General features: G+C 43.3%; 1 protein-coding gene across 1 annotated transcript in view; it reads right to left on the reverse strand.

Annotated features, from left to right (window-relative positions):
• Nucleotides 1-275: 275 nt before the first annotated feature.
• The window catches only part of LOC311148793 (N(G),N(G)-dimethylarginine dimethylaminohydrolase 1-like), a gene marked incomplete at its 5' end in the record, with an annotated part of 139,258 nt that continues 126,159 nt past the window's right edge, over nt 276-13,374 (reverse strand). The window contains 2 exons of the mRNA XM_084185757.1: nt 276-438; nt 2,810-2,953. Of these exons, the coding sequence (XP_084041883.1) occupies nt 322-438; nt 2,810-2,953 (261 nt within the window). The 3' untranslated portion in view covers nt 276-321. The remainder of the gene's footprint in view (nt 439-2,809; nt 2,954-13,374) is intronic.

Genomic DNA, 13,374 nt, shown 5'->3' on the forward strand with positions numbered 1-13,374 from the left:
CTGGATGACAGTCTGTTTTGGGGGGCAATACAGCAGAAACAGACATGCACCTAGGCTGTTGGGGTCTGTAGAGGGGTTCTCAACCGGGCAAGGGGTCAGCAGTGGGCCGACCCTGCCCTGAGAGCATACCTGGGTTCAAATACTATTAAAAAAATACTTTGTCTGCGCTTGATTAAGCTTGCCTGGCTTAATAATGGCCCAATAGTATAGTCCCAAAATTGCAAACCCTGCCCACCTGGCACATCAAAGTATGTGAAAGATTTCAAGTATAGTATTTGAACCCAGGTCTGCCTGAGAGACCCCTAACGGAGCATGCTCAGATCAGACTTTGGCCTTCTTGTTGATGAGAACGGAGCAGCAGGTGAGGGCTCTGTCCACCTTGACCTTCTCCATGTTCGACACTGGGATCAACATGTGGTCCTTCAGCTTCTCAAACACCTAGGGAAGAGATGGAGTGAAGGAATATGTCTGTCTTCACCTTCTGTAACTAGTTTACAGGTTTGGTTTATTTTACAATGATCTGGGAGCACTTACGAGGGATGCAAATCTAAGAATGAACATTTTAGGTAGAGAGAGTTCTCAGTCTCCTGGGAAGAAAAACTAAGTGAGAAATATTACAACATCTCCAGAAACCCTCAAAGCAATGTGTCACCCTGTGGAGCCCTTCCAGAAGAAAACCACTGTTTTCCGAAGACCCTTCCAAGCCAGAATACTTGTCTCTCTCTCTTTCTCACTCTGTCTCCCTCCCAATCTCTCTCTCGCTTTCCCTCTGTCTCTCTCTGCCTCTCTCTCTCACTCTCTCTTTCTCAATTCAATTAAATTCAAAGGAGCTTTATTGGCATGGGAAACACATGTTAACATTGCCAAAGCAGAAACAAAAAACTATTAGAAATAATTAAAAGACCACCACCACTTTTAAACCAAATTGTAATTATCTCCAGCACAATACCAGTGTGTGTGTGTGTGTGTGTGTGTGATTTCAACAATTTGTAGAAAAAAATATAAAGTTAAAAAGTTCTAACCGATGACGTCATCAAAAGTTAACACATTTGAAAAACAGTGATTTTCAAACACTATGATATTTGCGGTGACGTGGGAGCAAGAAAATACTTTCCCTCTGGCTAGAAACTAATTGCATGGTTTGAAAAACACTTTTTTTCCCTACCCTGTGATATCACACAGAAGCATTTTTTAGGACCTTTCTTCTTATCCTTTTAACCACAGATCATAGAAACGCACTGTTTTCATATATGTAGACACTGGTTTGGTGCTGGAGACAATGATAATGAGGTTGAAAACTGGCCGAATTGTCCTTTAACAGTAAACATTACACACAAAAGTTGTACAATTATTTCCCCCTCTCTCTGTCATACTAAAGCCTGGGCTTGCAGTACCATAGGGGCCACAAGCAACATACCCAACTCTGGCCTATCAGATCCTCCAGCAATGATGCAACAGGTCTTACTCTGGCCTTCCTACAACCAATACATAGAACAGGGATAAAGCTCATCAACCATAGGAGGGAGGTCAGAGGGGCGATGCACTTTATCCAAACTCTTCTCCTCCAAACTCCTTTTCTAAATCTGTTCTCTCGCTCTCTTTCACTCTCTCAAGTGTTTCTGTTTTTATGGCAGTGAGTCTGTGCTTTCCAGCTGGGTTGTTATTACTGTGGTTGAAATTTATACAAGGGGTAGGAGAACTTCACTGTGGGGGCTGGCTGTATTTCACTGAGACCTTTTGTCTGGTCGACTTCTATCTCTTCTCAGCCTCTGGCAGTTACACAAAAAAAGACTTACACAAAACGTTTGACCTGTGTCATTGCCAACAAAGGGTATATAACAAAGTATTGAGAAACTTTTGTTATTGACCAAATATTTATTTTCCACCATAATTTGCAAATAAATTCATAAAAAATCCTACAATGTGATTTTCTGGAGATTTTTTTAAATCAATTTGTCTGTCATAGTTGACGTGTACCTATGATGAAAATTACAGGCCTCTCTCATCTTTTTAAGTGGGAGAACTTGCACAATTGGTGGCTGACTAAATACTTTTTTCCCCCACTGTAGATGTGTTAAGTTCAATCAGGCTGAGAGAGCGAGAGACAGGGAGAGAGAGCGCACGGCTTGTTTGTATCTCCCAGATCTGCTCTTCCAGAGGGGTGGTTGCGAGAGATTACATGGAACTGTGTCTGACACATAGAAATGTATCCCTGATGATTATGATTCCAACACCTCTACATTAATGATTCTTCATCACACAGATGGTGCTCAGAGGCAGAAAGCGTACCAAGCTCCGATCCAGGACCCATATGAATACACTCTACAGTGGTCTGATACAGGAAACTGAAGCAGTCACTCTGACTTTATGTTTGGGTTGAATTAACCTTCAGCCAATCCTCGAGGAAAATATTATATTAAGCCTTTGGAAATCGGACAACAGTTCCAAATCCAATGAGACATATTTCAATAAATGCTTCGTACTAAAAATAAATGTTCAAGTTTGGGTTTTAACCACAGAGTACATTTGAGGTCTTAGGGCTGTCTGTGTAGATTGCAGGGTGTTGGTTGTCATAGTGACACTGAGGAATCTAAATGACATGGCTCATCCTCAGCCATCCCTAACTGCTACAGAGACTATAACATGTCATTCACTGCTCCCATACGAGCTGACATCCAAGAGCTGACATCCAAGGTCACAACAACGTGCAGGGATATTTACAACAAACATATGCATACAAGACTACAAATATACAATATTCAGTGGCTAATAACTGGGGGAGCACAGAGATTGGCGTGTGTGTGCTCACTTTGGCACTCTCTGGGAACTCCTCTGGGTTGCAGTGTAGCAGTACATTGCCTTTGCTGGGGAGGTTCATGTAGATGGTGTTGGCTGCAATGTCATCAGGCACCGTCAGTTTGTTGTAGCGATGGTCACTCATCTGCTGCATGATCTACAGACACACAGCAAGACAGACAGACAGATGGTAAGCTGTAAGGGACACACAGCACCACGATGAGGTAGAGAGAAGCCAAGTCCAAATTCCCTCCTATACCCCTTGGCTGTTGGCCATAACTCTCTGATGTGTTCTAGATATGTAAGGAATATGGTGGGAGCTCCACCACTACACTGCTTATACCTTTCCAGGCAAACATTGAAGGGTACAGTCGAAGGAGGAGGGGTAGGGATCATATTGAGGCTGGGCAAAAAGGAACCAGACCCTGCTGTTTCTGCCTGCTCCAGTCCTAACCTCCAAACCGCTATCTGGGCGGCTGGGCCTTAATGGAGAACACAGACAGGGGCAGACAGACTGACTGACATTCTTTCATGGCAGATGTCATGTTATTTATGTAATCTGCCGGGTCGGGGCTAGGGGGAAAAGCAGCGATCTGGGGAGAAGGAGCAGCACTCCCTCCACCAAGTGGAAGTTAGAGCACTGAGGATGCTATGACCTGAATGCAGAGCAGGTGTGTGTGTGTGTGTCCAATGTTTAAGATCTGAATATCTGTGGATACCTTAGAGGAGGAAAAGGATGAGGGAGAACGAAAGTAAACAACATTGAAAAGTATTTTCATAAGTGGAGCATAAGATCTCCCCCAGGATAGGACTGTTGATTTTGCTAGGGTCAGATCATCTTCCTGTCATCCTCTCCTTTCCACATTACTTTTTCTCCATCCTGTCATCTCCTTCCTCTCACCCCTTTTGCTCTGCACCCCTTTTTTATATCATGCAGAGAGAGGCTAAGCAGGTATGTGTGTTTGAGGAGAATTGGGGTTAGAAGAGTCGGTGTGTGTCGAGGGTTAGGGTTAGAGGAGTGGTTGTGAGTGATTGTGGTGTTGATCCATGATGATAAATCTCTCAACCCCTCACGGTGCTCCATGTGTCTCTGTGGTTCATGATATGAACAATGGGCTTTGGCTTGGCCTGTTCACACATTCCATTCTACCCTGGGGTTGTCTGGTGTGTGTGTGTGTATGTGTGTGTGTGCGTGTGAGAGAAACGTGCACATGTCTGGTATGTGTTTGTATCTCCCAGATCTGCTCTTCCAGAAGGGCGTGTTGCGTGATCGCAGCAGTCCTAAATGAAAACACGGTCCATGTGCGTGACCGCGAGCACTCTCTTCACACACAGGAGGATTAGTGGTCTGTCTGGCGAGAGAGACTGCGACAGAGAGGTGAGAGACTGTATGACACTCACGCTATACAGATCAGTATTTTACTCCGTTTTATAATAGTTTTATAATTTTCTCTCCTCTCAAATCAAATCGGACACTGATAAGGGAGAGAGGGATCATTTTTGGACTTCAGACAAATCCTCTGTTTCTTTATCACATGATGACATCATTACATCACTCCATCATGGGGTCAGAGGGCACAGAGCAGTAGCCAATGCCTGAGGAGCTGTGACATAACGGCTAGTCTCATGACAGACGGGCTAGCAAACACGCAAGATCTGGTTCTGGGTGCCAATAGTACATAATGGCAGACCACAGCTAGAGGAGAGGAGACATACTGTCACGCCCTGGCTCTGGGGACTCTTATATGTTGAGCCAGGGTGTGGATTTTCTATGTGTTATATTCTATGTTTTGTTCTAGTTCATGTATTTCTATGTTGGCCAGGGTGGTTCTGTTGCTTGTTGTCTCTGATTGGGGACCATACTTAGGCAGCCTGTTTGGCACTGTTTATTGTGGGATCTTGTTCCGTATGGTTTGTTTTGGTGTTAACCTAGGACTTCACGTATCGTTTGGTTTGTTGTTTTTGTTCGTGTGTGTTCAGTACGTTAATTAAATAAAATGTACGCTTACCACGCTGCGCCTTGGTCCGCTTCATCTAACGACGATCGTGACACATACTGAAAGGCAGTCTATAGGAAATGCAACACTAACAGGACGAGGACTGTCTGATGATGAGCTGTCCAATTATTTTCTAATCTTAACTGACTGACTTTTAGACCAGTTCTCCCCATCTCAGTCCTTCTGGACACAATTCACCCTTCACTAAACTCTTCCCCACATACCATAGGTATTGTTGCTACCTCGGTCAAGCTTACAAACCCGCTGCAGATGAAAGTTTTGCTATCTAAGGTAAGACAAATGGGGCACAACAGAACTGGATCAGAACCAATGAATGATCTCTACAGTGGCTGTGTACATTCCCCGAAGTACTGTTTAATATGAAAAACTGCTGAATGGGTGACGGAATGTGCAGAGTCAATCTTGCTAAACAAAATATTCACCGGGAGGTAACGGAATACCCTCCGAGCAACAAACAGAGACACACAACAAAAACTACTGCCACTTTAATGACGGGATATGGGATGCCATTCCTCTAAAGTCACCAGTACACAATGTATTTTGCAGCACACTTAGAATATGTGGAATGTTCCCTGACCGGTGTAGCCATTAAACTGAGTTGTTACAATGGCTCTTTTCAAAAACACACAAGCAAACCAGTTGCTATCCAAAAGGCTTCCAAATCCTAATGGACCAGGGGAATTGTTATTAGACTGTAATGGCTACCTGTTGTCATTATTTGGGATTGGTCCTTGAAATACATTTCTTCCCAGAGAACAGACTGTTATTGGCTTATGGTCCGTGTTTAGACAGCGGCCTAAGGGGACAGAAATAATCAGGAAGCTGAATGCGGGGGCACAAGTGGTGGTGTCTGTGTGAATAGGGGGGTCGGCTGCTCCTCCTGACCTGGGGCTGGGTACACCAAAACATTATGGGTTAAAAACAAACCAATTTGGGTTATTTGGTAACCCAGCGCTGGGTAAATATTGGACAGAACACATGCTGGGTTGTTTTGATCCAGCCAGTTGAATAACCCAACATGTTGTGTAGTTGGGATTACACAAACAGGTTAATTTAACCATCAGTTGGGTTTTATTCACTTTCATGCTGGGTTAACCCAGCAGCTGGGTCTTTTTAATGTAATCCTTAGGTTTTTTTCAGGAGGCATGGTTTATTAGGGGAGTGTGGTTTTCAGATAGTTATTTTTAGCCACCCATAAGGGTAGATGTCATTTCTGTTCATCTGTTATATTGTATCAAATGTTTATTTATTGTATTATATATGTTCGAATGTACCTTATTTTTGCATATTACATATTCTTATAAAATATTAATAATATTAACATTATTAATTACATATTGTAATAAAGGGGTAACTATCCCAACTTTGGGATTTGCATAGGCTCTTAAGGAACACACACATTTCTGTAAGCCTCATAAAAGCTTCAAAACTATCAGTGTTCAACCTTAACATGCACTAACAATACAACAGAACAGATTAACAGGAAATACAGTGGCTTGTGAAAGTATTCACCCCTATTGGCATTTTTCCTATTTTGTTGCCTTACAACCTGGAATTAAAATGGATTTTTGTGGGGTTTGTATAATTTGATTTACACAACATGCCTACCACTTTGAAGATGCTAAATATTTTTTCTTGTGAAACAAACAAGAAATAAGACAAAAGATCTGAACTTGAGCGTGCATAACTATTCACCCCCTCAAAGTCAATACTTTGTAGAGCCACCTTTTGCAGCAATTACAGCTGCAAGTCTCTTGGGGTATGTCTCTATAAGCTTGGCACATCTAGCCACTGGGATGTTTGCCCATTCTTCAAGGCAAAACTGCTCCAGCTCCTTCAAGTTGGATGGGTTCCGCTGGTGTACAGCAATCTTTAAGTCATACCACAGATTCTCAATATGATTGAGGTCTGGGCTTTGACTAGGCCATTCCAAGACATTTAAATGTTTCCCCTTAAACCACTCGAGTGTTGCTTTAGCAGTATGCTTAGGGTCATTGTCCTGCTGGAAGGTGAACCTCCGTCCCAGTCTCAAATCTCTGGAAGACTGAAACAGGTTTCCCTCAAGAATGTCCCTGTATTTAGCGCCATCCATCATTCCTTCAATTCTGACCAGTTTCCCAGTCCCTGCCGATGAAAAACATATTTTGTGGGATATAAGGCTGGTGTCAGGGTATAGGGCTGGGGGTATGGGCCTGGGGATAGAGCTGGGGCAGAAAGCTTGGCCTGGGGGTCAGTTATGGGCCAATCCGTGAGTCCTTGAAGCATGAGTCAACCTAGAGCCCTGGCTTGCTGGCAAGGGAGAGTGTGCGTGAGAGCGCATTTGCACTTCAGTATAAGTAAGAGGGAGTATTTTGGGGAGATTACTTCACGGCTGAGGCTTGGCAGTGATAGCAGCGGAGAGCCACAATTCTTATGAGTACATTCAGATGATGGAATTCATCCGGTCCACGTCCTCAACTTGGGAGGGCTAAACATAGTATGACTGCAAACTATGCAAGGACACACAGACGCACAGACCCACGGACACTTGCATACACACACACACACACTGGCTGCCACATTTGGTGTCCCGTCAACTATACTGTATCAGAACCATGACTCAGTATCAGGCCAGACATGGTGACATGGTAATGCAGTCATAGCCTGCTTTTGTAACAAAGTCACAGTCTGGTCTGTGAATAACATGCCAACCTTAAACCACTACTTCACTATCAAGATTAGGGGTGTGTTCACAAAAGCTCACGCCAAGGGAGTCCAGCCTGCAGGCATGTAATAATATCTAATGATATTATCATTAGATTAGAGCTACATTCACAAAAACAACAACTTTATGTTCACTACAGCTACATTCACAACAACAGCAACCCATTTACATTCATTACAATAGCATTCATAACAACCCCTTTTGCGTTCATTAGAGCAGTGTCCCAACCCCAGTCCTTAAGTACCCCCAACAGCACACATTTTTGTTGTGGTCCTCTGTAGCTCAGCTGGTAGAGCACGGCGCTTGTAACGCCAAGGTAGTGGGTTCGATCCCCGGGACCACCCATACACAAAAAATGTATGCACGCATGACTGTAAGTCGCTTTGGATAAAAGCGTCTGCTAAATGGCATATTATATTATTGTAGCCCCAGACAAACTCACCTGATTCAACCAAAGATTGTCTATTATACTGACAAGATAATCAAGTGACCGCTCTAACAATGGAAATACATGTCCTCAAAGATGGAAGGCAGGCAGGAGGAGGCGAGATCAGGTGGGACCATTCTAGCCAGTGAGAGGGCAGATACGTGTGAACAGGCCATAGAGATAGAGGACTCATCTTGATATCGGTGCCATTGTAGCATCTGAGACAGCATGGGCAGCTCCATTGCGGCTATGTCCATTTTAAAGTAGTCAGGTTTCTTCCTCTTCATTGGCTGATTGCTCCCAACTCATAGGAATTCCCACCCAGTTGACTACTTTAAAATGGTGTAAGCCCTCAATGGCAACGTCCATGTTAAAACGGGTTATATCCATGATGAGTCCTTTATCTAGCTCTATGACAACAGGCACAACTCCGATATATAAAGTCGTTTTTTTCAAAGTTGCCGAAATGTCACGTGCGTCCACTTATATCAGTGCATTCGTCACAACCTAACCATAACGGAACTTCTATTCGATCAAATAAGCCTCATGTAGAAAATTCAACACTCATAGACCTCAAATTCCTTACTTCATGGGCTAATTTTCGTCGACAGATTTTGGGCTCACTTCGCCTCTTCCTCTCTGATTCAACTCATCGAGGGCTTGATGATTAGTTGACAAGTTGGGTCAAATTAAGATCCTGTACTGTATGTAATAATTAATTACCAGTGTAAATAAATAATACTTGGATATGTTTGCCTCAGTATGTTAAATGAGCTAAGGATAACATGGGGGAATGAATAGGGGAGTAAACATATGTACAGTCTTTACACATCTCATTGATAATGATAATTGTGGACCACAGGAAGAGTCTCTGATGCAATTGTAACAGCTAATGAGGATCCACATAAACAAATAGGTACTTAGCAGTAGATGGACATGGAATTCTGTCTGTTTGTCGTGTGTAGATAGTTCCTCTCAATTTATTGAGTGTTTTCAACCCTTTTCAGCCCTGGGCCAGTAGGGGGTGACGTCTCACTAAGAAGGCAGATGAGGAAGAACCCTACCACTGAGAAAGCCTGGCTGTCAACTTTCAGGTGTGTCTGTCCCAGGTGTGCAGGGCCAGAATACCGATCAGGCTCGCAAGGCACATGCCCCGGGGCACCCGACCTCTTGGGGCCCTCAGATAACATATGATAGCAACATGTGAAGAATTGCAGGAAATTGGCTTTAAAACTGCAAAATGTTCTCTTAGCCTTATGACAAAATGTGAACAAAAGCATGAAATGAGCTATAAAACAGCATAAAAAAATATATATTCTTGAATTGCAGGAAATTTCCTTTTAAACGGCACAATTTTCTCTTAATTAGCCTCATGACAAAATGTGTAGAATTGCATTATAAAACTGCACATTTTTCTCTCTGCACCATGGCAAAATGTGTTGAAATGCAGTAAGTTAGCTGAATTCCCACCCCCCCCCCCCCCCACAAATGCTGTAGTCCGGCCAAGCAGGTGTGTGTGCTCCCTTGTCTCTGAGGTTTCAAAACGTGTCACATTCTGTTTTCGTGTCTGTATCGTGTACTGTGTATTGACACAGAGTTGCGTGACAGTCTGTGATTTGGAGTGGTGTGTGCATGCCAGTCTCCTGCTTTGATGCCGGGGAATTCCTTGTGTCTGTTCGTCAGAAAAGAACAGGCAGAGATTTATTGCAACAGCCTCCATGAAAGGTAGCAATATGTCACTGTCAGTGTATTTGTGTTTGCTCCCCGTCTTTTATGAAGAGGATCTGTATTCACTATAGGGTGTGTGTGTGTGTGCATCCCTGTAGTGGTTATTCAAGGACTCTCATTAGATAAGCCCTATTGATTCAGAAGCCCTGTCTTTGGTTATGAGGTGGTGGGCGTTTAAACAATAGGTGTATAATTGAGGTTCAGCTGTGTATAAAATGGATTATACCACAGATTAACTACGAACATACATTTATCAGAGGGATCACATTGACATGTGGTTTCTGCAGGCTTGTAGAAGTTGTAGTCAGAGGCAGGCATCAAACCGCAGAGGGAGGGGGGATCTGTTGTTGTGTGTGAGGTTGGGGGGGAGGGTTGAGTCAACACGTGTGATGTCCTGTCTTGCTGTGTTACGCAGCGCAGTGAATACCTGACAGAGGGGGAAGGAGAGCGGGAGGGAAGGAGGAGGGTGCACAGGGCTGTACAGTTACAGTATCTTGAGACAGAGACAAAAATCAAAACAGGAAAAAAAAAACTGTCAATGTAAAATAAACATTCTTCAAACTTGATAGGTTTTCTTATAGGTTTCCATAACTATAATCCCAATCAAATTGGGAATACCTGGGGAAAAGGCAATGACAACACTGCAAATCCCCAAAGATCAAAACATTCCTCAGATAGGTAACTCTCTGGTCCTTCCAAAGTAATGCTTGGGGTACAGTGGGGGAAAAAAAGTATTTAGTCAGCCACCAATTGTGCAAGTTCTCCCACTTAAAAAGATGAGAGAGGCCTGTAATTTTCATCATAGGTACACGTCAACTATGACAGACAAAATGAGCAAAAAAAATCCAGAAAATCACATTGTAGGATTTTTTATGAATTTATTTGCAAATTATGGTGGAAAATAAGTATTTGGTCAATAACAAAAGTTTCTCAATACTTTGTTATATACCCTTTGTTGGCAATGACACAGGTCAAACGTTTTCTGTAAGTCTTCACAAGGTTTTCACACACTGTTGCTGGTATTTTGGCCCATTCCTCCATGCAGATCTCCTCTAGAGCAGTGATGTTTTGGGGCTGTCGCTGGGCAACACAGACTTTCAACTCACTCCAAAGATTTTCTATGGGGTTGAGATCTGGAGACTGGCTAGGCCACTCCAGGACCATGAAATGCTTCTTACGAAGCCACTCCTTCGTTGCCCGGGTGGTGTGTTTGGGATCATTGTCATGCTGAAAGACCCAGCCACGTTTCATCTTCAATGCCCTTGCTGATGGAAGGAGGTTTTCACTCAAAATCTCACGATACATGGCCCCATTCATTCTTTCCTTTACATGGATCAGTCGTCCTGGTCCCTTTGCAGAAAAACAGCCCAAAAGCATGATGTTTCCACCCCCATGCTTCACAGTAGGTATGGTGTTCTTTGGATGCAACTCAGCATTCTTTGTCCTCCAAACACGACGAGTTGAGTTTTTACCAAAAAGTTATATTTTGGTTTCATCTGACCATATGACATTCTCCCAATCCTCTTCTGGATCATCCAAATGCACTCTAGCAAACTTCAGACGGGCCTGGACATGTACTGGCTTAAGCAGGGGGACACATCTGGCACTGCAGGATTTGAGTCCCTGGCGGCGTAGTGTGTTACTGATGGTAGGCTTTGTTACTTTGGTCCCAGCTCTCTGCAGGTCATTCACTAGGTCCCCCCGTGTGGTTCTGGGATTTTTGCTCACCGTTCTTGTGATCATTTTGACCCCACAGGGTGAGATCTTGCGTGGAGCCCCAGATCGAGGGAGATTATCAGTGGTCTTGTATGTCTTCCATTTCCTAATAATTGCTCCCACAGTTGATTTCTTCAAACCAAGCTGCTTACCTATTGCAGATTCAGTCTTCCCAGCCTGGTGCAGGTCTACAATTTTGTTTCTGGTGTCCTTTGACAGCTCTTTGGTCTTGGCCATAGTGGAGTTTGGAGTGTGACTGTTTGAGGTTGTGGACAGGTGTCTTTTATACTGATAACAAGTTCAAACAGGTGCCATTAATACAGGTAACGAGTGGAGGACAGAGGAGCCTCTTAAAGAAGAAGTTACAGGTCTGTGAGAGCCAGAAATCTTGCTTGTTTGTAGATGACCAAATACTTATTTTCCACCATAATTTGCAAATAAATTCATAAAAAATCCTACAATGTGATTTTCTTGATTTTTTTCCCTCAATTTGTCTGTCATAGTTGACGTGTACCTATGATGACAATTACAGGCCTCTCTCATCTTTTTAAGTGGGAGAACTTGCACAATTGGTGGCTGACTAAATACTTTTTTCCCCCACTGTATATGGGAACTCCTCCAAGATAGAAAATGACCAAGGAGTGAAGCATGATTTGCCCTGTCTGTATCGTACTGTAGCTGCATTACACTGAAGAAGCCTTCCTCTCAATGAGGTGTGATCACCTGTTTGTTCTATATGACTCAGGGGTGAGGTGAGGTAGAGCAATATGATTTCCAGTTTGATCTCAGTACAAGGTTGTGGGTAAGATGATCTGCAGTTACTTCGAGCATCAAATGTGTCACCTGAAATACTATTCAATACAAATACCTAATTTTCCAAACTTGGAGCAAGTCAATAAAACGTTTGCATTTGCAAACTCATTAAGAACTGTTTACACATTGTTTAGGAGTTCCATTATTCTTATTGTGGTTATTTATGACCAGGCAGAACTATTAAAAACAACTGGGAAATTAAGTAAAACATCTGACAAATCCATTAATATCGAAGACAAAAGAAGAAACAATATATTAATAATACAAAGAATTAGGAGGGTGCTTACATTGGTCCTATTTCACACATGTACAAGTATGTATTATACTCCAGCATTAGTGGTTAATAATGTAATATTTTATTAATATTCATATTTCACAATATATTTATTTGTAATTTATTAGCACAATACATCGAAACTTTGGTTTACAGCATAACATTTGTAAAAAAAAAAATCTATAATAATCTGAACACTTATCTATATTCATCCCTCTCTCTCCATTCCTCCCTGCTCTCTCCATCCCCTTTCCCCTCCTTCCTCACTCCCCGTCTGTCTCCAACCCCCTTTCCCTTCATCCATGCTACACAAAGCAGAAGTACCAGACAGTTGGCCTAACTCTCTCCCCATTGCGTCCCTCTCCCTCACATGCTACATAGAGCAGAAGTGCCTCTACCTAACGTTCTCTCTCCATCCCCTTCCATCTCTCCTCCTGCCTCTCCCTCTCTCCACCTCCATCCCTCCCCCTCCAGCCTGCTCTCCCCCACCCCCTATTCTCTATTCTCCCTCTTTCCCTCACCATCCCCATGCTACACCGAGCAGAAGTGCCTCTACCTAACTTTCTCTCTCCATCCCCACTCTCTACCCCCTCTCTCTCCTCCTGCCTCTCCCTTTCTCCACATTCATCCCTCCCCCTCTCCTCTCTCTCTCCAGCCTACTCTCCCTCCCTCCTTTTAACAACTGTGTTCTTTGTTGTAAGAGCTTGTGGCATTTTTATTGATGCCTTGATGATAAAGGAGGGGGGGATCCCACTTGTAGCAGGCTGGTTCCAGGCCCACCATTTTCACTGTCATAATGGAAGACCGGGTTCCATCAAGGGCCAAAATGTTTCTAGTTTTGGTTTTGTTGAGCCCCACCACCGAGAAGACACCCTCAGCATCCGCATTTGAGTGAGAA

The sequence above is a fragment of the Coregonus lavaretus genome, assembly GCF_964263955.1.
Source record: "Coregonus lavaretus genome assembly, chromosome: 21".
Lineage (NCBI taxonomy): Eukaryota > Metazoa > Chordata > Actinopteri > Salmoniformes > Salmonidae > Coregonus > Coregonus lavaretus.